Raw genomic sequence first — 23,444 nt, forward strand, 5'->3', positions numbered from 1 at the left:
AACGCTAGAACTCTTTGTTCAAATGAAGTCTTCTGTGGAAGACTAGCACGTAAAGCCGATGAAAGCAGGGCTCTTTTTCTTGAAACGGGGCGGGGGCCGGGAAACCCTTCTGCGTGGGTGCCCCCCACAGTCCACGGCCCTTTGTGCGTCTCCCAGGCAAGTGGGAGCTTCTGTGCTCTGTTCCTGTAACAGCTGACAAGCCATCGGGTGTCGGGGGCCTGCTGTTCTAATGGACTCCTGGAGGGTCTCCTCAGGATGGTTAGACTTGGAAACGGGATCCAGAATTGAGGTTGCAAAGTTAGGTTAAACAGCTGGGCAACCCCGCTCAGCCCTGTCCGTCATACTCAACAGAGGCCGTGCTCCCGGGACGCCTCAGCATTTGGTTTTGGGCCCAGTGTCTTAGCGCTGCTCATTTCTCCCCTGTCGGTGCCAGGTGTGAGGCCACTGTCAGGGGCTTCCCTATGCAGCCACTTCACAGCCTCGAGGCAGTGGAGACAGGCGTGGCCACTGTCCCCGGGTGGAGGGGAGTTCGCGCCTGCGTCCCACTGGGACGGCTGCCTTTCTCTCCCCGGACGGGGGGCATCGACAGCCGCCACTTCCCCCGCCCTCCCGCATAATGCATTTCCCAGACTGCCCTGCAGCCAGCCCAGGCCACGAGTGGGGACCCCCCTTCTTCCCGGCTTTCCGAAAGCTGGGGCATGGATGTGTCAAAGCCACCTCCGGCCACGAAGACAGGAGCAAAGTCTGTGGACAGCAGAGAAGGAGGAGCAGGAGGGACTCTGACCAGCCAAGCCACGGTGGGTGGCCTACCCACGGGAGAGAGAAGTAAATGTTTGTCTGTTTAAGCCGCCATCACTGGGAGGCTCTTCTTCCTCTTACACCTGTGTTGTTGTTTTTTTTTTTTTACCATCTCCACTGGGTTGCCTTGTAACCTGACGTTCTAGAATGGTTATCTCTCTGTGGATCACAGATGGAGCAGGCATTGCTGAGTGACCAAAACCCAGTTCTGACTTCTGCTTATGGACATAATGGAAAAACAGCATTGGATTTACCCTTCCGCCTGACACAACTAGGAAACCAGACAAAACACAGGACATTGGACCACAGGCGCCACAGAACAGTGATACTCGGGAAGAAGGGGCCCTTTAGTGAGTGTGGGCTGCCATCACAGCCTGGGGGCTTAAACAGCAAGTTTAATTTCCCACAGCTCTGGAGGCTGGAAGTCTGAGATCAAGGTGTCAGCAGGGCTGGTTCCTCCCGAGGCCTCTCTCCTTGGGTCCTCATGTGGCTCCCTCTGTGCGTCTGTGTCCTGATCTCCTCCTTTTATAAGGAGAGCAGTCCTGTTGGATTCGAGCCCACGCATGTGACCTCATTTGCCTTACCCACCTCTTTAAAGGCCTGACACAAAACGCGACCGCATGTTTCAGCTGCATCACACAAATCTTTTTGTCTGTTTTTGTCTGTTTTCAAATTTATAAAAATATTTTGTAAATTTGCCTTTTTTGGGGGGGCCTGTAGGGTTTTTTTTTAAAGAAGTATGTTATTTAATTTCTGAATATTTAGGAATTTCCCAGGTATCTGTCCATTGTTGATTGCTAGTTTAATTCCATTGTGGTCAGAGGACATACTTTATACAATTGCAGCCCTCTTAAATTTATTGAGGCTGGTTTTATGGTCCAAAATATGTTCTTTGTTGGTGAATGTTCTGTGTACACTTGAACGTGTGTCCTGCTGCTGTGGGTTGGCTGTGATCTCTAAATGTCAATTAGATCAAATTGATTGATAGTGTTTCTTAAGCCTTCTCTATCTTTATAGATCTCCTTTCGACTTGTTCTGTCAGTTACAGAGAACATTGTTGAAGTTTCCATTTACAACGGTGGATTTGTCCTTTTAACATCTGTGGTATCTGCAAGTCTCTTAATTCTATCAGTTTTTTGTGTCACGTATTTTGACTCGGTTATTAGGTGCAAACACACGTAAGATGGATAGGTTCTCGTGGTGAATTGGCCCCTTTATCATTTAGAAATGACCCCTTTTCTCCCTGGTGCAGTTCCTTGTTCTGAATTGACTTTGTCTTAGTTATGCTGCCACTTTAGCTTTTGTCTCATTCCTATTCCCATGAGATATGTTTTTTCTATCCTTTTAGTCTGTCTTCATCTTTAAAGTATCGTTTTGGTAAAGTAGTGTTTCAGATAGCTATATCTTACTTTTAAAATCCAACCTGCCAGTCTCCGCCTGTTAACATTGGAGTGTTCTGACCATTCACAGTAATGTGATTGGGTTTCAATCTATAATTTTGCAATTTTTTGTTGTTTCATCCTTTCATTATTTCCTTTTTCTCCCTCTTTTCCTGACTCCTTTGGATTAATTTAGTATTTTTTATGTTTCCATTTTATTTCCTTTTTTGACTCAAGAGGCATACTTTGTTTTAAAATTTTGTGATTGATCTAGAGTTTGAAGTATGTGTATTTAGTTGTCATTGATAGTTATCACAATATTAAAGATACACATTATGTCTCTTCACATATTTTGTGAGCATTTATTATTCGAATACACTGATTCTACCCTCCTCAGCCTTTGTGCCACTGTTTTCATACATTTTACTTCTATGTTTGCGCCAAAAATCTTGGCTCTGTGTGCACCAATGCTGAACAGAAATACAGAGACAGAGTTTTGGAGGAAGGGAAAGAATAGCTTTATTCTTTGCCAGGCCGAGAGGGAACACAGCTGGCTAGGGCCTTGAACTGTGCTCCCTTTCGAGAGGGTAGTGCGGAGTTTCATAGTAATGGTTCAAAGAGCGTGTGATCAGCTCGTGGACACTCTTCTGATTGGTTGGCGGTGAAGTAATTGGGAGTCAGCATCGTCAACCTTCTGGTTCCAACTGGTCTGGGGTCTCTGTGCTTGTGAGCAGCAGACAGTTAACTTCTACCACCTGGAGGGGGTTTCAGTGTCTGCAAAACAGCTCAAGGATATTGTGTGTATCCCTTGAGGGGAACCAGGACCCTGCCCCAGGGCTGCACTATTGTTTCCTGACTGCTCCTCCCTGGTCTCTGCATCCCCTCCCTTCCCTGATTAGCATCTGTTTGAACCTGCTCCTTGGAACTAAGGGAAGGTCCTGGAGGCCAAATGAAGCCCATTTCCTGTAATCAAGAAATGGGGGACACAGAAAGGCTTTTGTGCCCAGGAGCCCACAGGGCCCTGCTCCATATCATCTGTTACAGAGGCCCACAATTTATTTTGATTTTGCTTTAAACAGTTGATTATCTTAAAGCAATTTAAAAGAAATTTTTTTATTGGAGTATGGTTGATTTATAGTGTTGTGTTAGTTTCAAGTGTACAGCAAAGTGATTCAGTTACACATACAATTATATCTATATTTTTCAGATTCTTTCTCCTTATATTACAAAATATTGAGTATAGTTCCCTGTGCTATACAGTAGGTCTTTTTAGGTTATCTGTTTTATATATAGTAGTATAATATTAAAGCAATTTTTTAAAATAAATTTATTTATTTATTTTTGGCTGCGTTGGGTCTTTGTTGCTGCATGCGGGCTTTCTCTAATTGTGGCGAGTGGGGTCTACTCTTCATTGCGGTGCACGTGCTTCTCATTGCGGTGGCTTCTCTTGTTGCGGAGCTCAGGCTCTAGAGCGCAGGCTCAGTAGTTGTGGCACACGGGCTTAGTTGCTCTGCGACAGGCGGGATCTTCCAGGACCAGGGCTCGAACCCGAGTCCCCTGCATTGGCAGGTGGATTCTTAACCACTGTGCCACCAGGGAAATCCCAAGGCAATATATAAAGTGGAGAAAAACAGTCTTTTATGTTATGTGTTTACTCTTTCCAGTTACTTTGTGTAGACTTGAATTTCCTTGAGGTTTCATGTTGCTTCTGTCTGAAGCATTTCCTTCAACATTGCATGTAATCCAAGTGTGCTAGCAGTGGAGTTTTTCAGCTGTTGTTTGTCTTAATGTCTTTATTTTGCCCATATTTTTGAAAGATACTTTCACTGGCATGGAATTCTAGGTTGACTTATTTTTATTCAGCATTTGAAAAGGTATTGTCTCTTGGTTTGCATTGTTCTTGATAAGATGTGTTTGTTCATTGTTAACCTAGTTTCTCTTGTAATCGGGAAGAACCTTTGTATCCTGTTACCAGTTAATCACTAAAGGGATTCTGCCTATAAGCTTAAATTCTACATAACGGCACATCTGTGGGACCCCTGCCTCCCAGATAATGAGCATTCAGCTAAAATACCTGTATTTAGCTTCCGGGAAACCTCCTGAGCAGGCCCACCTGTGAATGACTGCAGGAGGGAGAAATTAACACCTCCCCTCCCGAGGCTGACGGGAACCAGGAAGTGCTTGGCTTTAGTCCCGCCCCTTTTAGTATAAAAGGAGCCTGAATCTAATTCAGCAAGAGGGTTCTTTGGGCCACGGGCCCGCCGTCTTGGTCTGCTGGCTTTCTAGATAAAGCCGCTATTCTTTGCCCAGCAACTCATCTCTCAGCTTATTGGCCTGTTGTGTGGTGAGCAGGACGAGGTTGGACTGGGTAACACCGTCATTCAGACTCTCTGGAGTCTGCAAGATGTTTCCTTCTATAAGCATCTCTTTTTAAAGCTAGTATTTTTCCCACGTCGGGTAACACCTTAAACGCTGAGATTAACGACTCGGCAGGGAAATGGGGAATAAAGAGGGTAAATAAGGAACCGCGCAGCCCTGGTGAGCACTCCAGGCGTTGCTGCGAAGACTGCCGCCCTCTCCTCATGTTGTCTCGCCCGGGCCTGCCAAGCGGCTTCCTGATGCCGGAGGTCAGCGCCCCGGCAGCTGCAGACGTGCTTTCTGGGCACCAGCCTGTGCCGACCTGACAGGCGCTCAGCGCCAAGTATTGTTTACGAATGGCTTCCCTCTCGCTTGGAAAGACTCAGGGACGCCAGGGCTCCCCCAGCCGGGCTGGCCTCACAGGGAGGCAGGGCAGTCTCGGACTCCGGCCACTCTCCTCTGGGCCTCACCCTCCTCCCGGTCCGCTTGGGCAGCAGCACAGCCTGCCTGCTCCCCAGAGTTCACACAGGAGCCCGAGGGGCGTCGGAGGGCTCCCAGGAGCCTCAGAAGCCGCCGGAGTGGGCGGCCCCAGGAGGAGCAGCTGGACATGGCCCTGCCCTTGACCGTCACGGAGCAGGTGTTTCTGTTTCCTGTCAGGCTGTCTGGGTGCAGTTCTGCCTGAGCAGGGCCAGTGCCCTAGTTCTGGGTTTCGTCTCACAACCCCCTCCGGTCCCACACTGAGTAGCCTTTGTCAGCAGTAAAGGGACACTCATCCTCCAGCAGCTGCATTTTCACTTTGTTTCTCCAGAACTTCGGGGTAGGAAGCTGACCCTCGGGGCAGCCGTCATGAACGTGGAGGAACGGCACCAAGGACGGTGCCGACCGAGTGAGCCAGGGCGAGGCTTCGTGGGACCAGGTGCTCGGCCTCCCCCCAGGCTCCCGGGTCACCACTCCTGACCTGGAACCACCACCGTTGGGACCTGAGGCCGCCGTGCGGGGGCCGGTGCCCTGGGGTGGTTTACTTGTGCGGTTGTCTCCTCCCGGGGGCCTGGGCAGGAGAACTGGAGGTTTGGGGCCACGCGGCTTTGACCTCATGGGTGACCACGGCTTGCGGTGGCTCTGTCCACACAAGCGACGGTTACCACAGAGGCAGGAATTTAAGGAAAGGCTGCTTGGGCCTCCCTCACTGAGGCACAGGCCACTTGCAGGCACCTGAGAGTGGGTGGGCCTTGTGGAGGACCTTGACCTTGACCCCAAACCACAGTTAGACAGGCCTGGGGGCAGCAGAGCCTGAGCACAAGCCAGTTAACAAAAGGGCAGTGGTTGAGGCCAGAGGGGGCAGGCGGGACAGAGCCCAGGACACACCTTCGGGAGCCGAGATTCTTTGCTCCGTGAGACACTCGAGCCTGCCCGGTGGCCGACCTCCTCCCGTCATCGGTGGGCATCTGTGCCACGACCCTGTGGACTCCTGATCCCAGTGCTCTGGCCACAGCTGTATGTGGACTCGCTGCATACACAGCTGTGTCACCTGTGAGGACTGAGGCCCAGCCTATCTTTATTTTTTGCCTCCTGAGGGGGCTGCCAGCTCCGGTGACGTGTCTAATGGAAGGGGACGATTGTGCCAGCCTTCCTTGCCCCCAACCTTAAAGGTGCTTTCAGTGTTGCATCGTAAGTGTGATGCCTACAGTGGTTACTGTTTGCAGATACCCTTTATCAAGTTAAGGAAGTTTCCTTCTATTTGATATTCTAAGAGTCTGTTGTTCTCTTAAATCTCAAAGATGCTAAATTTTATAAATATTTTCTGATTCTACAGGGATGACCATATGATTTTTAATATTCATGCTGTGAGTTACACTAGTTAATTTTCTAATGTTAAAACGTCATTGCCTTCCTGGATATGAGGAACTATCTTTTTAAATATATGTCCCTGGATTCAGTTTGTTAGTAATTTGTTTAGGATTTTTGCATGTTTGTTTATGTATGAGATCAGACTATAATTGTCCTTTCTCAGAATGTCTTTATTAGGCTTTGAAATGAAAGCCATGTTGGCCTTGTAAAATGAGTTTGGGATGTTTCTTTTATCCATTTTTAGGGAATGTATTTGTTTCCTATTGCTGCTGTAACAAATTACCACAAATGTAGTGGCTTTAAACAGTACAAATTTATTTATCTTACGATGTTGGTAGTCAGAACCGGACTAAAATCTAAGTGTCAGGCACAGCTGTGCGCCTCTGGAGCCTCCAGGGGAGAATCCCTGTCTGCCGTTTCCAGCCCCTGGAAGCGCCCACGTTCCAAGGCTTATGGCCTCTTCCGCATCGCAGCCAGCAGTGCTGCCCCTCCGACCCTGCTTCACCAGCCACACGTCCCTCCAGCGGGCCCCCTAAGACCACCCAGGACCACCTCCCGGTCTCAGGTCCTCTGCAGCCTGCTGCCAGGTGAGGAAGCACACTCGCAGGCCCAGGACCGAGGGCGTGGGCATCTCTGGGGTGGGGGCAGTGTCCCACCTACCACAGGAGAGCTGGTCAAATGCCTTTCCTCTTGAGACACCTGAGAGGATTCGCGGCCCAAACTGTAGGGGGATTTTAATTATAAATTGTCTTTTATTAAGACATTTTGTATTTCTTATATCAGTAAATTAACTTTTAAAATTATTTTCTGTTGATGCTTCTGTATTTTCTGATTTATCAGTGACACTTTAATGGCCCAGGATCTGTAGGGAACCCTCTTTTCTCATTCCCCGCTCTTGCCTTTTAACTTTCAGCCTTTAAGAAAAAAGACCGGCTTACTGAGGCATAATGTACAGAGGGGAAGAGGTTGCTGACGTGGCCACTTGCACGTGCTTTACGAACGTCGGTAGCCACGCAGCCCCCTCATGCCATGGGTCTGGGGACCTGCGCCAGCCGCCAGATGCCCTCCTGACTCGGAGGCCAGGCCGCCCCCCAGCAGGGCTGTCTTCTTCCCTAACGCTGCCCTTGGCCGAAAACGTAGCTACTTTTGGCTCAGCGTACACGATGCACCTTTTCCTATCAGGACAGGAAGCTTTAGCTCACTCTTGTAAAGTGACGCAGCTGATTTTTAAAAACTTCTATCTAGAAAAATCAGAGCATGTGATTACTGATTTATTTGGGTCTAAATCTACCATATTACTAAATGCTTTTTAGCTGTCACACCTATTTTATTCCCTTTATGTCCTTGCTTCCTTTTGGATTATCATTTATGACACCAGTTTTCCTTCTACTGGCTTGAAAGGCACGTGTTCCCACGCATACGTGGTCCTTCCTGAGTCTCACGTTACCCGGCTGATGGGACTTTTATCCTCTTCCCAGTTAATGCAAGAACCTCCTCACTGCATGCGTCCCACTCTCCCAACTTAACATGCCGCTTCAGTCTTGAATTTTTGTTCCCTCTATATTTCTAGCTCCACAGGACACTTTCATGGTTTTACACAACGTATTCCTTTGTGTGTCAGTGTTTTTGAAACGTGACCTAGTTATCCTCCTGCATATGCAGTAGTAGGACTCCTGGCCTGGACTGGAGTCCACGTCCGCCGGCCCCTGGCCTGGCCCCTCCCCCCAACACACCTCTCCCTCTGCTCCGTGAGCATCTGGCCTGTGAGTCAGACTTCCGCCTGCTCACTGGGCTAGGCTTATGAACCCCTTGTCTGTTCCCTGCCTCCGTCTTCCCGGTGTTCTCTGTTCACTGAACCTCTCCGCCCCCCGGGTGCACAGGCTTCGTTGGGAGCCTGCTGTCCCCAGTATCCGGGTGGCCCTCCTCCCCTCCTGCTTCTGAAGCTGCTTCAGTCCTTCAAGGCCCAGTCACACCCAGCCCCTTGCTTCCCTGTGCTCCACGGCCAGGGGCAGGAGCACTTCTCAGGCCGCTCCACAGGGGCCTCATCAGTTTGTGCTCCCATTTCCTGGCCAAATGGGAAAATGGGGCCTAAAATGAGTTCATCTTCAAAAGGGGGATAGTACTCATCCCTGTGGTGCCTGGAAGCTGAAATCATGGTCTGTATGAAAGAGCTTAAAAATTCAGAGTCGTCGGTACAAAGATTAATGGTTGGCGGTGAAAGGCAATTCTGTTTTACACGCTTTACGGAAAAAAAATAAAACGTCTAGCTTTATTTTGTTCCCAGGAAATTTATTAACTTAAGCATCAGTGGATAATACCTCACTGTGACCTTGGAGAATTAATAAGCTTTGTAAGGAGAAGCTGAGCGTTACCCAGGCAGATCTCACTGTATTTGCATATCCTGTGCCGACTGGTGCCATTTTTCCAACAGCATTTGCTCACTTCGTGTCTGTGTTGGTAATTCTCACAGTATTTCAAACTTCCTCATCATTATATTCGTTACGGTGATCTGTGATCGGCGATCTTAATGTTACTACCACGGCTTGCTGCTTGCTGAAGGCTTGGGATGGTTAGCATTTTTTTTTAGCAATTATTAACTAAGGTATGTGCACTGTTCTTTAGACATAAGCTATTGCACACTTGACAGACTAAAGCACAGTGTAAACATAACTTTTATATGCACTGGGAAACCAAAATTCATGTGACTGACTTTATTTGGATACTCGCTTCATTGGGTGGTCTGGACCCGAGCCCGCACTATCTCCGAGGTCTGCCTGTACTGTAATTGTTTAAAAACATTTTTGTTCTTTGCAGTGCAACTCTTCTAAAATAAAATCTTATGTGGAATCCCAGATACACGAAGTGAATTCAGGATTCACACTGTGGGCGTGCACGTGTGGCGAGTCTTCCTCACAGCAGAGTCACTAGCAGCCCAAGGTGACGGCCCTTCTGTTCAGCTCCGGGTCTGAGGTAGGTTTCCGTGACCTTTTCAACTAGGAATTGAATAACTGTTTTAACATGCCAGCAACCACTCTGGCATTTAAAAGTAACTTTATGAAAGTTCAGGATAGCTGGTTATACACAGCTTGATATAATAGGCTACGAACAACCACAACTCACTCGCAGCACATCACCGAGCTCGCCGCGTCGCTCCTGGGCTAAGGCTCAGCGCTGCAGCACTGGCCGGGCTTGGGAGGCCAGGCTACCTGCCCTCAGGGACTCACCAACTCTCCCGCTCCCACCTGCCAGAGGCTGGGCATTACTGATCCTGAGAAGAAAGTGCAGAGCTTTTTCTGTGATGCTTGTAACTTACTTTACTAAACTGCAGAAATGCAAAAATGGAATTTAAAGTGTTGGTCCAGATAAGCTGTGCTACAAAATGAAAGGTTTTATTTGCAACTTACGCAAATTCCTGAAAAAAATACACTGCTCAGAATCCGACATGGGCTAAGTAAAACATTCTGTTATCTGAAAAATACTGGTAATATACCTCTGTCTTAAAATAATTCAAACATATAATTAAATTCTCATAGTTCTGGTAAGATGTTTAAGATCACAGTTTGCCAAAAGAAGAGTTACAGTAATTTAAATGCAGTTTAGTGAATATGTAGATACATTTTATTTGTCAAGTGTAAATATCAGTTTCATTTAGAATATTCAAGTACAAAAAATGAAAACTTATGACTGTTAAGAAAAAGTTAGAAGCCATTAAATTGTTCTGCAAATACTGAGGCACTGAATTCAAATATCCTTTACAATACGAATTATCTAAATTTTTATCTTTAATATTCAGATGTTCATAGTAACTTTTTTAAGAAATATTTTTAATAAGATGATTCAACTTTATTATTTATTTTCCCTGGAAGACAGTTTGAAACAAGTATGTAATACAGACTCATGCAAACAGTGTGAAGACACCCAGTTCCAAAGGTACTTATCACCAGAAAAGGGCTTATTTACCTGAGTGTTTCTGCTTTAAACATGTTGTTTCATCACAACAACCCATGGACCACAACACTGAAGCACATACTATGTAATTTGATGCAAAAGCTTAGGATCATGTTACCAACTGGATAACTGTTATGAAAAATTTTAAAGTTCTATAGAACTATTGAGCTTGGAGTTTCAGGTACATAATACGTATTAAAACATATTCCCGAAAGTTTACCTTTAGTATGTACACAAAAGGTTCATCTTGGAATATGTATGCAATCAGAGCCACAATATAAACGAGTCCTGTACTTTCAAAGGCACTGACCCTCTTGTTACAGCCAAGTGATAGCAAGCACTGGGCAGCAGGAGAAATGACCTCAGTTCCTCACAAACCAACAACTTAAACTAACAGTGAATGAGTAACATCATCCAGTCTGGCTCATGTATTGACCTCATACTTTAACTGTGGCCTTTTGCCAGATATAGTATAAGTGATACAGCAAATAAAAACAGCAAGAAAACCAAAGCATACTTCTAACAGTTTAATAACTTTGCTTGTGATGATCTTCTGTGATCTGGAACCTTTGTTTTACATAAAACCGGAGCTGGAAAGAGAAAAAAAAAAAAACCTTTTGATTGGTACAACAGAAAACCATATAGGAATAAAAATCACTTGTTTTTCAAAGCTTTTACAGAAAGAGCAGATGTACATCGAGGATATGATAGGATATCTAGCCATGGGACTCTGGAAAAGAAAAGAAAAAACAAACACCACAATTTCTTGAAGGGAAATTTTTCTGAGCTCTCAAACTATGGGCTTGGCCCTGATTTTGCAAACAACAGCCCATACCTTACTTCCACAAGGTGATTGTAAATGGTTTTTCACGTATGGAATAAAGTCAGGCGAGTCCAAATCTAGTAACACTGGACTAAGTTGAGATGATAAGGTAAAAGACCCCTTAGCTTTATAATTCGAGGCACACTGAAAAGAAGTTATAAATTATATTTATACACTTGGTCCTATGGATCCGAGGGTTCCACATCTGAGGATTGAAAATACAATATTTGGGAAAAAATAACAGAAAGTTCCAAAAAACAAAACTTGAATTTGCCACTTGCTGGCAACTATATACCTAGCATTTACATTCTATTTACATTGTATTAGGTGTTATAAGTAATCTGTAGATGACTTAAAGTGTACAGGAAAATGTGCATAGGTTCTTTGCAAAAATTGTGCCATTGTATATGAGGGACTTGAGCATCTGTGGATTTTGGTATCCTCGGGGCATCCTGGAACCAGTCCCCCCCACAGATAACGAGGGTGGTTTATCTTTTGAAATTCAATGTATTCATTTTTTCTAGGCTCTGGGGGTGGATACATCAACAGACAAAACAGAGATCCACTCCCTGGAAGAGCTTAAGTGAAAAGATCATACATGAGAATTCCTTCTTCCCCAAAACCATAAAACCCAGAGGCCAATTAAATGCACCCAAAACCGTGTGGATTTACTTCTCCATAGTTCAAAAATGGAAAGCTATCATCATGGGCAATGTTATGTTCTCCTACCTTTTTGAAGGTGACTTACAATATTCTGAAAATATCAGTCTGAAATATGGTGTGGTCATAAACCTGAGGGCTGCCCTTTGGGGCACGGGAGAACCTGAGCTCCCCACGCGGAGGGGCTGGGTGCTCAACAGAGCGAGCAAACAGGCAAAGTGATGAGGACATTTAAGTGGGAGAAATAAATGAAAAAAAGAAAGGAAGAAAAAAACCTTACTTTCTAAGACTTCGCTTACGTTGTCTTTAACACATACCCCAGACCTATAAGCCTTGGGACCATCCTCCACCTGCTACCAAGGCCGCCCCGATGCACGGGGGCCCCCTCTACCTTCCTCTGCATCTTTACGTCCACCACTCGTTTCACAAGCTCTAACATCAAAGCACAGGAGTTCCGATCGATAGCCTGGTTCCCTTATTAAAATAAAAATTCTCAAAAAATCATTATCAGAATTTGTTTTAAAAAAGTAAACCTAAGAATTAATTTTTTTTATCAACTATTATGTCTATGATTCCCCAATATACAGCCTCTGTCAGGCATGAAATGTGACATAACCAATGGAGGGAGGGGTGGTCAGCAGTTACTGGACGTGCCCTGGAGCAGCCAGGGTCCCAAGGTCGCTGACCCTTAGGTGTTGTAGCAGATTTTTATTTCATTCATTCATTCACTTCAGACTTTCACTCAAGGATGCACAGAGCACGGAACCCGTGCCAGGTGCCCTTCTAGCTGCTGGGGAATCAATCAGTACAGTAAGAGGGATGAGCTCTCTGCTCTCAAGGAACCGACGTTTTAGCTGCAGGAGCAGACGGGAGTAAGGAGACAGAGTGAAGCGCCCTGAAGGTCGGGGCAGTGAGACAGGCGCGGGGTGCGGGGCGCTTACTTCTTGCGGTCCTTGTCCTTCCTCACGTTACCACCTGGGGTCATAAAGGGCTGGTTTTGGTATATCTCGGAGGTAGCTTTCTTCTTAGAGAAGGCGATTATTTCTTCTTCCAGAAGTCTTCTCTTCTCCTCAAGCCTCAGCTTCTCCTCTTGGTGTACTCTCTTAAGGTGCTCAAACTTGGCCTGGAGCTGTGAAGTGAAGTGCGGTTCCCGCTGAGGACGTGCTGGGGCAGCCCATGCCCCGGCACCTCCCCACTGCAGCCCTGCTCACGCGGCCTGCACAGCGACATGTGGAATTGCTCTAACTTTAATTTTGAATGAGCTCCCATGCAAAAAACGCATGAACAAAACATAAAAACAGCCTCATGCACAAACCTCAGTTTTTTAAACATTTGACCTCTTAGAGTTTTTCTTCTGCTCTACATTTTCCCCACAAATCCTCCATAAATAAAGTTTCAAAAATCCATTCTTATTAAAAGTGAGAGACAAATTACAGAGGCAAGTTATCAAAAAGAGGGAAAAAAGCCCTTATTTTCCAAATAAATTTACTACGTGGTAGTGAAATAGCTGTTGACTATACTGGTGAACCTGTTTGGAAAGCAAGTGTCAGTTTAAATCAAGAACCTTAAAATCTGTTATGTTTTTCCCACGGTCATTCACCTTCTTGAAATCTAAACTAAATCAAAAAGTCCTGAATTTAGATAAAAGTTTTATACATAAAAATACAGTTGACCCTTGAACCTTACAGGGTTGAAGGCGCCAAACCCCGCTGGTTGAAGATTCAAGTGTGTCACAGCTCCGTAAGCACAGACGGTGCAGTCCTGTGGACTCAGTGAGTGAAAAACATCCACGTATAAATGGGCCCATGCAGCTCAAACCCAGGTGGTTCAAGGGTCAGCTGCACTTGCTGGGTTTACACCATAATTGGGAAAATACACCTGTGTCTCTAAGAGAGAGAACATTTTAAAATTCACTTATGCTAAATACACTCAGTGCAGTCATTAAAATGAGTTTTGCCGAAGTTTATAACAGTACAACATGAAAATTCCCTGGTTTGATTGTTGTTTATCTGAAAAAAGATCTAGAGACTTCAGCAGGTTCCTTACGAATCAGCTGTGTGCCAAGAACACAAGCACAACATCTAGAATCTACATCAAAAAAAAAAAAACTTTGTTTTTGATTCTCTGGTCTGGTTAGATAAATTTTCAATTAGTATTTTCAGTTCTGGGCAGCAACCTAACATTTATACAAAAAGTAGGACTTGGTTTCCAGAAAAGATGGCTTATGATCACTGAGGAAATCAGTGAGGAAATCATCAGAGGCTGAGGGCAGAGAGAGCAGAGAGAGCAGAGAGCTATGCTGCCTTCTAATAAAAATCAGATGTTCCAGATATGGAGCGGGCTGGCGAGTGAACCGGCAACCCTGACGGCGGAGTTTACAGAATAGGGTTGAAACAGATGAAGTAAGGCCCGAAGATTCTCTTATTCCTGAGGGTGTCATTTCCAGAGGGATCAGTTCCTTAGTATTTGCTTATGTAAGTGGTTCCTTATAAAGGAAGGAAGCATGTTCTTTATAAAAAGAAACATAAATAAATCGGTGGCATAAATACACAGACTGGCAGCTCTCTGAGCATGCGTGCACCCCGTGGATTTGGGAGAGGAGCAGGGCAGCTGGCGGGTGACGCCTGGAAAGAGAGGCCACAGGGCGGATTTACGTTATGTGAACAGAGATACATCTCTGACAGACACTTAAACGGAGGGTGCACACTTTATATCCTTAAATATCCTGAAAGGTTATGGAGTACTTCATATATCATTTATGAGGTTGACTAAAAATTCCAGGAAAACTATGAAGAGAAAAACGTCTTAGAAAGGGGGCAGGGGGAATGTGACTTATTCACATTCTGTGGAGTTCATGGCTTTCGTCAGTGACAGTCTGCTCCACCTGCAGGAGGCGCTCACTCACGGCTCCAATGTTCACTACAAGGCCTTTAACTCAGACACATTTGCAAGTTCTTCTGTGCTGTTGAAACTGCTCGCGGCTGCTCTGAAGCCTCTATGGCCGATGTGGTACGCTGCTGTCTCTTGTAAACCTGCTTCTAAGGACATATACATGCTGTTGTTCAGTGATCCTTTTTAAAGTATCCGTTTTAAAAAGTGAATACCAGAGACAACATTCCTCTCTTGCCAAACTAGTCAGTGTCTTTGACCTGACCTCTGTACTTGGCTGGAGACCCCGGAAGTGTCACTGACAAGCACCCAGCGCTGCGGCTCAGCTGCACCGAGTGCAAACCTCGCTGCTCGTCCTGGACTCCCCACGTCCAGGTTCTAGTGCAGCTGTACTTGTTTACTGAAAATTATCTAGAATACTTGTAGAAACAGGAGAGGCATAAATACTAAGTGAACAATTAACCAAGAAACAGACTTGCATATAAAATTCAGAAGTAGTAACATTTTAATGTTGGTCGTGCACTTCACCTGAGGGATAAATATAAAGTGTACTTCTTCTTGTGCTGGGGAAGGGCTGTGCATCCAGGATGATGTTGACAAAAGATGCACAAAAGAAACCATTTAAACAGTATCCTGACGTGATATCTGTCCTGTGCATCTCCCTACTCTAGTTACCTGACGTTCACTGCATTTTCAGCTAACTCTGTACTATACATGAAAATCGGCCAAATTCATACAAAAGGTGAATTAAGAGGTATTTGTTTACAACCATATTGCCAAGGATATTTTAATAACAAGGCCATCTAATACAGACTTAAGTAAGGTTTGGGTTACCTGCCAGTATCTTATCGACGTAACTAGCTTTGAATGTCCCACTTTGCCCAGTAGAGACCTGGTTTACACCCACCTATTGTCCAGTGTAACTAACTACTAAAAAGCCTCCTTTCCCTCTAAAACTGCACTTACACTGACGGTAAATTATACGGCCCTCCTTGGTCCTTCAACTGATGGCTCTTTTTTTTTTTTTTTTTTTTTAATTTTTGGCTGTGTTGGGTCTTTGTTGCTATGTGCAGGCTTTCTCTAGTTGCAGTGAGTGGGGGCTACTCTTGATTGTGGTGCACAGGCTTCTCATTGTGGTGGCTTCTCTTGTTGCGGAGCACGGGCTCTAGGCCTGCGGGCTTCAGTACTTGTGGCTTGTGGGCTCTAGAGCCAGGGCTCAGTAATTGTGGCTCACGGGTTCTAGAGCGCAGGCTCAGTAGTTGTGGCACACGGGCTTAGTTGCTCCGCGGCATGTGGGATCTTCCCGGACCAGGGCTCGAACCTGTGTTCCCTGCATTGGCAGGTGGATTCTTAACCACTACGCCACCAGGTAAGTCCTAACTGATGGCTCTTGAGTTAATCATCACTCATGCGAGTGAAGATGACCCCCAGACGCCCTGCATCAGATCTGACTCTAACGTACCAGCCTTGCAGGATGAAACTGGTCATGAGGGAACTTACTAATATTATTGTAATATTAATGAAACAGGCCAGTAATCTGCTTCTAAACCTATATAATTAAAAGTTTAGAACTCTTGTGACAATTTGAACTAACTTCATTAGTTTTAATACAATGTTCTTAACACGAAACCGCTTGAATCACAAAAATAAACATCTATGAAGCACCTACTGACAAATAATACTTCTCTTTTTCTTTCAACCATTTGGTCACCCTGAATTTTCAATTTCCTTTTAAACAATGTGCATTTAAGCAAAATATTCTTATGTGGGGTTTTAAAAATTAAAATTCAACTATAAACCACTTCTACGTCTTCTCTCCTCACTGGAGAAACTGAGAACCATGATGTATGAGAGAGAAACTCTTATAAGAGAAGCACCTACTAATCAAAAGAAAAATCAGCACCCTATTTCCTACTCATCACAACTCCTTCCTCAATATTTGTATTTAAAAGTAACTCCAGGGACTTCCCTGGTGGTCCAGTGGTTAAAAATCTGCCTTCCAATGCAGGGGACACGGGTTCTGTCCCTGGTCGGGGAACTAAGAACCCACATGGCGCGGGGCAACTAAGCCTGCATGCCACAACTACTGAGCTCGTGTGCCACAACTAGAGAGGAGCCCACGCATGCGCCACAAGGAAGAACCTGTGCACCACAACGAAAGATCCTGCGTGCCGCAGCTAAGACCCAACACAGCCAATCAATCAATCAATATTTTAAAATAAATAAACAAAAATAACTCAAAACTAGGGACTGTTTTCAAGTAAGAGACTGAACAAAACATAACACCCAAATGCAATATGAGACCTAACATTGAATTCTGGTTCAAAAACAAAAAATCACCAAACAGAAAGCAACAACAAAAGATAATCTTGGGACGAGTGGGGAAATTTGATTGTGCACTGGGGATTAGGAGAGTCTGTGGCATTGCTATTCCTGTTCTTAGGTGTAGTACTGGTACTGTGGTTATGGAGGAAAATGCACCTGAGCTTCAGAGATGCATGAAAGTGCCTGCGATAAAGTGTTGTGATGTCTGCAACCAGCTTTCAGACGACCAGGGAAACACACACACTAAAGACGGTAAAATGTCCATTCTAAATCTAGGTGTGGGCAGGGACACAGGTACCCCGTACTTTCCCTTTCCCATTGTTTGAACTTTTTCAAAATAAAGATCAAAATTCAAATTATAAACAAGATAGATTATTTATTTTACAAAACCACTTACTACAGGGTTTATTGAAATAGCAAGTACTATAAGGGTACTTAAAATAATAAATTTGTAGCATTAAATTACTTTACAAATAACTCTTCAGGAACTCTTACATCAGCAAGTTCATTTGTATTAACATTTCTGTCTTCTCTTAGAGATTCCTTTTTGCAGCTCATCCTTTTTGACCCTCATCTTAAATGTGGCCACTTATTTAAAAGCAGCCATTGCAGTAAAGTCTACAGAAAATACCTTAACTCAAGTAAAACTAAAATTGATCCTTGGAGAACCAGAAGCAAACCAAACTCACTGCAGATGGTTTTGTGCCCAGGCTGCCCAGACCACCCACCTCCAGGAAGCCTGACTTCAAGCTCAAAGGCTAGTTAACAGCTTTCAGAGTCACCTACTTCAAACAACAATCCCAAGGACTCAAAACTCTCAGAGAAGGCTTTATCAAGCCACAGCTAAAACAATTCTGGCTCCTGGTTAAGGTACTTAAAATGCTTCTTAGTAACCTAGTCCTTTACAAGTCCTCAATAAACCACTTCTAATGGAAGACACCTTGTTCAAAAAGGCAAAAAATTTGTTTCCAGCCTGTGCTTTTTTTGGGAAGTCTGCATCCGAAGAGTATGTATTAAAATACAATAGCTACTTTTTAAGGAACAACTAATTTTCAAAACCATCTCCTAATTCTTGAGATAATTATCCCCAGGTTAACAGGACACCCCAAATAAGTGCACATCCCAGCAAACCAGCGCACTTGCCTCTCTCTCAGCTTCTTTCAATACGGCTTCTTTCTCCTTCACACGCTGCACAAACAACTGCTTCATTTCTTCCTCCTTCCTCTGACGTTCACCATGAAATTCGTGTCTTTTGGCTTCGTAGGTCTCCTGAAGACTGAAAAATTATTTGTGGTACTCTCATGTTAGCAAGATTACATCACAAACTTGCGAACACTTGGTCCGGGTTAGGCCCCGTGACCATCACAGCACATGTGGCTCCAGGGAGCGCGCGTCTGTCTGCGGGTCCCTGCTTTGCCAGTGCTCCCAGAGGTGCTCATCTCACCCCAGATGGATTCCTCCTTCGACCTCTGTTGATTCCTCCCCTCCCCTCATTGCCATGTGCGATCACCAGGCTCTGGGAGCTCAGCCTGAGACCCCGACATCACTTCAGTCCCGTCTTGTTTTGATTTCTACAGATACCGTGTTCAGCCCAACTTGATCTTTGCGCTTTTCTGCCTTCGCTACTGGAATAGTCTCCCAGCTGAGCTCTAGGCTTTTAGTTCCTCTTTCTTTCATTTTGTTCTTCCTGCCACTCCTAAGATTTTCCCACAGAAAACAGAGATCTCCGTATCTTTTCCCTCTGCATTAGTTATATTATCTACAGGATAGCAGCACTTCAGAAACTTCACAGTCTGGCCCAACAGACCCAATCCCCCTAAGGTTTCAGCTGTACCAACCTAACCATTGTTCCTAAGACGTGCCACACGTTTCATGCTCCAGCCACTGCCCGCTTCCCAGCCCTCCCTCTACCCACTAGTCCTGTCCCTCGCTTCTCCAGTCTCCCCAGCTGGAATCCACTGTTCCTCCCAAGCACTTCCATGGCTCTTTGTTTATGCTTATTCCTGGCATTTACACCCCACCTGCCTCTCTCTCCTAACAGCTCAGCATCTCTGTAACCCAGCTATCCAGTAGAGCCCTCCAGATGTTTTGGTTTCTTCATAAATGTTCATCTAATGACAGAAACTGCAGGGAAGTAGACACAGTTTAACCAAGCAGAGCAGGGACTGTCCTGGAACTCCACAGCCAGTGCCTGCCTGTCTTACTTGTGGCATTTCAGAAGAACCACAGACCTTATATCTGGCAATGCAGGGCCCTTCCATTTCAGCTCATTTGGAGAATATCCCCAAGGTTTAACAGGGAACACAGATTCACTTTCCAGCTGTGTCACAGTTAGAAATTTCTATTACTTATAAAAATATAGCTGAATAGATTTTACATGTGATGAAATTCAGGAATTTTACTAATGTTATAACTGGAGAAATCTTTCATGGCTAGAACTGTATAAATTTAAGGAAAAACAGAGGAAGAAATGTTACACCATAGCACTCATAGCTGAGCCTGAGTGTGTGGTCCTCAGAGCATGTATTCCAAGGAGGAACAAGCCTACACATTGTCTCTAAGAGCAAAGTTCGTAAATGTACAGAATGCCCTAGATGACCACATAAATGCCTCTAATCTCGAGGCATTTTACTTTTTATAAGGTTTTTTGTTTTTCTGTGTTTGTTTTGGTCTTATTTGAAAGAAGCCTCTAAATCGATCAGGCCACCTTCGCCCACATTTCACTGGTCCTACACTGGACTGATAGCCTTTAGTGGCAAACTTAGTTTAAATAATGTATTTAAATCATGTCAAATCAAAGTTTTAAAAAGTTCTCACTAATCTACTTACACAAGCACTTGAGTTGTTCAGGAGGAAAATCAAGCCACCTGGCAAAGAGAAAAGACCAAACGCTTGCGGAATACCTGCCACCAGCAGGGACTGGTCTGGGCTCACTAATTCCCGCAGCACCATGAAGAACAAGCACTAACACTGTCCTTCAGGTAAGAAGGCGACATTCGGAGAGGTAAAGTCACCTGCACAAAGGGACGGAGTTAGCAAGTACCAAGCTGGGGCTGAAACTTGATCAGACGTGCTCCAAAGCCTGTACCCCTCACCAGAATAAACCCCGCCTACAGTGATGCCTCAGCAAGAGGTAAAGAGGAGACACTGCTGGCGTGTGTTCTGCATCCATCACACACGCCCACTGTGACAGGTAAACTTACAGAGCCAACTGCAAGGAAAGAGACCGCGCTGTCTTTCGAAAGGTGGTAATGAAACTCTGAGAGGGCCTGCAAGGAGTGGCTGTGAAACTAATACAAGCACTGTTGACTGCCATGGATCTGAGAATGAAAAAGAGCTCTCCTGCTGCCGCGATATTTAATGCAGCATCCGACCCTAGTTGCAAACATCACTGATTGAAGGCAGAGCTGAAAACGAAAGAGGAAGAAAATGCATCCTTGATTGCTCGTGCCCATCAGGAAGACCGCTGCGTCCCCCTCACTCAGGACCTCCTTGAGCTCCAGGTGCAGCTCTCACAGGCCTGATGAGGGTCCACCACAGACCAAGTGCAGAAAGACACAAAATTTATGACACACAAAATTATGCCAAACACTTAAGAAACTCTAAAATACCACACAAATCTCCCTTCCAGACTCTTAGGGCCCAGAGCACTTCACTGATGGTAAACGAGACTGGTTCTGTTCATCTAAAATAACTTGGGGATTTGAGGTTTATAAAAGCATGTTTCCTGTAGTTTACATAATTAAACATCAGTTAATTAAGACTACAGGGGTACACATAATGCCAACCCCCTGGACCTCATGACAAGCATGAGATCGGTGTGGGTACATGGGGACACAAACCATAACTCAGCACAACCATTCAAGTGAAACAGAGATGGAGACACTGCGGGGCTGCAGAGAGAAAGGCCAGGCCATAAAGAGCAGGGCGCAGCCTAACAGGCTCATGTAACTAACTGTTCTTATTGATGGATACAATACTGAGGGACAGATTTTACATGCCAACCAAATTATAGTGACTGCTGTTGTACACATGCCAAATTAAATGGGAAGATTCCTAAGAAAACAGAATACAAGTTCTTAAAACCACACTGGTGAAACCTTCCTAGACCTCAGGCTATAAAGAACTACAGGAATTTTATCAAATAATTTATTCACAAATGAGAAAGCACCAAGAGGAGAGAGATTTTGCTGCGCCTGACCCAAGGAATCCCATCTCGTCAGGACTGCAGGCCTGGGAAGAGCACAGGACCACCAGGTCCTGGGCAAGTGGGCAGGGCCTCCCTCACACTGAGCTCAAGCCCCCGGCCTTCTTGCTTGTCCTCTGCAAGCAACCTGCAGCCACTGCTCCTGCCCACTCTGTAACCTGGCCTCCACTGAAGAGCCTCCTTTCCCAGTTTTCTATTCTTCACCTGTCCAGTGGGCAGACGCTCCCCAAACTGAAGAAATGCTAAAAGACGGCTGTTCTGAGTGCCCGCCCACCATCTCTCTCTCCTGTTGTATTATTATTCTGGTTACCTTTGGAGAGCTACTTCTTCCCACGGGATGCATTCTGGTGGGACAGGCAGTCAGGCTCACACCCACCCAGCCAGAACACGGGCACATGTCCTAAGCTGGGCCCGCTGGACATCCCCCTTCCTGGAAGGAAGGCTGGAAATGGTTTGTTCATGAATGAAACTGGTTTTCTCCCTTCAAATCTGCAAGCCCTGGCCTGTGCTGTCCTTTTTGACTCAGGTGGCGTGTTCCTCCTTATTGTCAAAGAACGGTCAAGGGAGCAACTGGACTGTATCACGCTGCTGTACTTCCACAGCAAAACCCTCTCGCCTTCAACACGGCCCCCTCTCCCTTCCTTCTTGAGACCTTCTTCACTTGGCTTCCGAGACATGACCCTGCTGGTTTCCTCCTTCCTCTACCCTAGGCTTCTCAACTGCTTCTGTCTGCCTCTCCTGCTGACACACATTCAACGGACTCAAGGCTGTTTCCATGGCACCTTTCTTTGCAAATGTACTTCTCTCTCCGGGCATCTCACCCATACGCAGTGTTCAGCTAACCACCTCTTAGTGCCTGGGACTCTGAAGTTCATCCCTTTGGCCCAGCCCTCTCCTCTCTCCTCTGAGCTCCAGATAAACAGCCAAAGTGCCTATGTGACACTGTCACTTGGATGTTTCAGAAGAAACTCTAAGTCCCCAGGTCCCAACTGAGCTGGTGATCTCCATCCTGCCCCACAGAACAGCCAGTGCTCCTCCAGAGACACTACCTCATGAGGGTACAGCTACCTGCCGAGCTGAAGAAACCACTGATCCAGGCCAGCAGAAGTCTTCTTTTGGCATCTTCTGCTCCTTTACCTCATTATATCTGAACAGTCACTAAGTTCTTTCACTTTTATCTTCTAGATGTCTCTCAAAGACATCCAGTTCTGTTCTTGCTGCTGGCACTTAGCTCCTCAGCACCTCTGCACACCCTCTGACCCCTCCCTCACACTGCAGCCAAGAGTGATCTTTTAAGTGCACATACGGTATCGGTATCACTGCTTCAAACTTTGTGCCTTTCCCTGAGGACAAAGACCAAATCCCCACCAGGCTGCCCTGCTCCCCCCGATCTTCCTGAAGAGACTTAAAGATGGCTTTCTCTCTCTGCCTTCCAGGTCTCTGCATATGTCTCCTCTGTTTTCCCCAGGTAGTAAAAGCTCAGAACAATAAGTGCCTCAAGGAAATCTTCCCTAATTTTCCAGCCCTCCCCCCATGATACACCACCTCTCCTTCCGTGCACATTTCACAGCCATAATTCGTTGTGCAGTTAGTTGTTTGGTTTCGGCCTCCCTCCCCGCGAGAATGTAAACCCCATGACAGCCAGGACTATATAGTCTCATTCAGTATTACCTCACCAGCACTTAGCCTAGAGCACTGCAAACACTAGATGCAGTATTGTTCACTGTTGACTCCAAAGTATCATCTCAGCCTTCACTTCTCCCCAGGCTCCAGATTCATTTATGAAATAACCTACTCTAAGTCTTCACCTGAGTATTTAATAATCAACTTAAATGTAACATGTCCCAAACTTCTCAACTACCCACCAGGAAATCTACCCCTTCCCCAGTCTTGCTCATAACAATAAACATCACCACCGTTCACCCAGTTTCTCAGGTGGAAAACAGTAACTGGAGCCACCACCCTGGATTTCTCTTTCCTTTACATCCATATCCAGACCATCAGAGAGTCCTGTTGACGTCACCTTCCAGTCCCATGTGGTGACCATGCTTCTTAGCACCTCCACCACTGCCACGCCAGCACAGGCCTCGGTCTGCTCCTACTTGGATGCCCACAGCAGCCTCCTGCCTGGGCCTCCTCACTCTCCCAGCCCCTGTTCACCACACAGGGCAAGAGCATCTTCCTCTCTGCACCCACGGTGCACACTTGG

General features: G+C 45.6%; 1 protein-coding gene across 3 annotated transcripts in view; it reads right to left on the reverse strand.

The window, feature by feature from the left end:
* Positions 1 to 8,722: 8,722 nt before the first annotated feature.
* SEPTIN10 (septin 10) overlaps positions 8,723 to 23,444 on the reverse strand; it is a 62,149-nt gene continuing 47,427 nt past the window's right edge. For 2 of the 3 annotated variants that reach the window (XM_082641966.1, XM_082641968.1), the window contains 3 exons: positions 18,172 to 18,304; positions 12,756 to 12,943; positions 8,726 to 10,921 (listed from right to left, as the gene is read on the reverse strand). In XM_082641966.1, coding sequence (XP_082498092.1) covers positions 10,906 to 10,921; positions 12,756 to 12,943; positions 18,172 to 18,304 — 337 coding nt within the window. In that variant the 3' untranslated portion in view covers positions 8,726 to 10,905. Of the gene's footprint in view, positions 10,922 to 12,755; positions 12,944 to 18,171; positions 18,305 to 23,444 lie in introns of all 3 variants that reach the window. The other variant, XM_082641967.1, reaches the window with a different exon arrangement.

The sequence above is a fragment of the Mesoplodon mirus genome (genome assembly GCF_964341445.2).
Source record: "Mesoplodon mirus genome assembly, chromosome: 14".
Classification (NCBI taxonomy): domain Eukaryota; kingdom Metazoa; phylum Chordata; class Mammalia; order Artiodactyla; family Ziphiidae; genus Mesoplodon; species Mesoplodon mirus.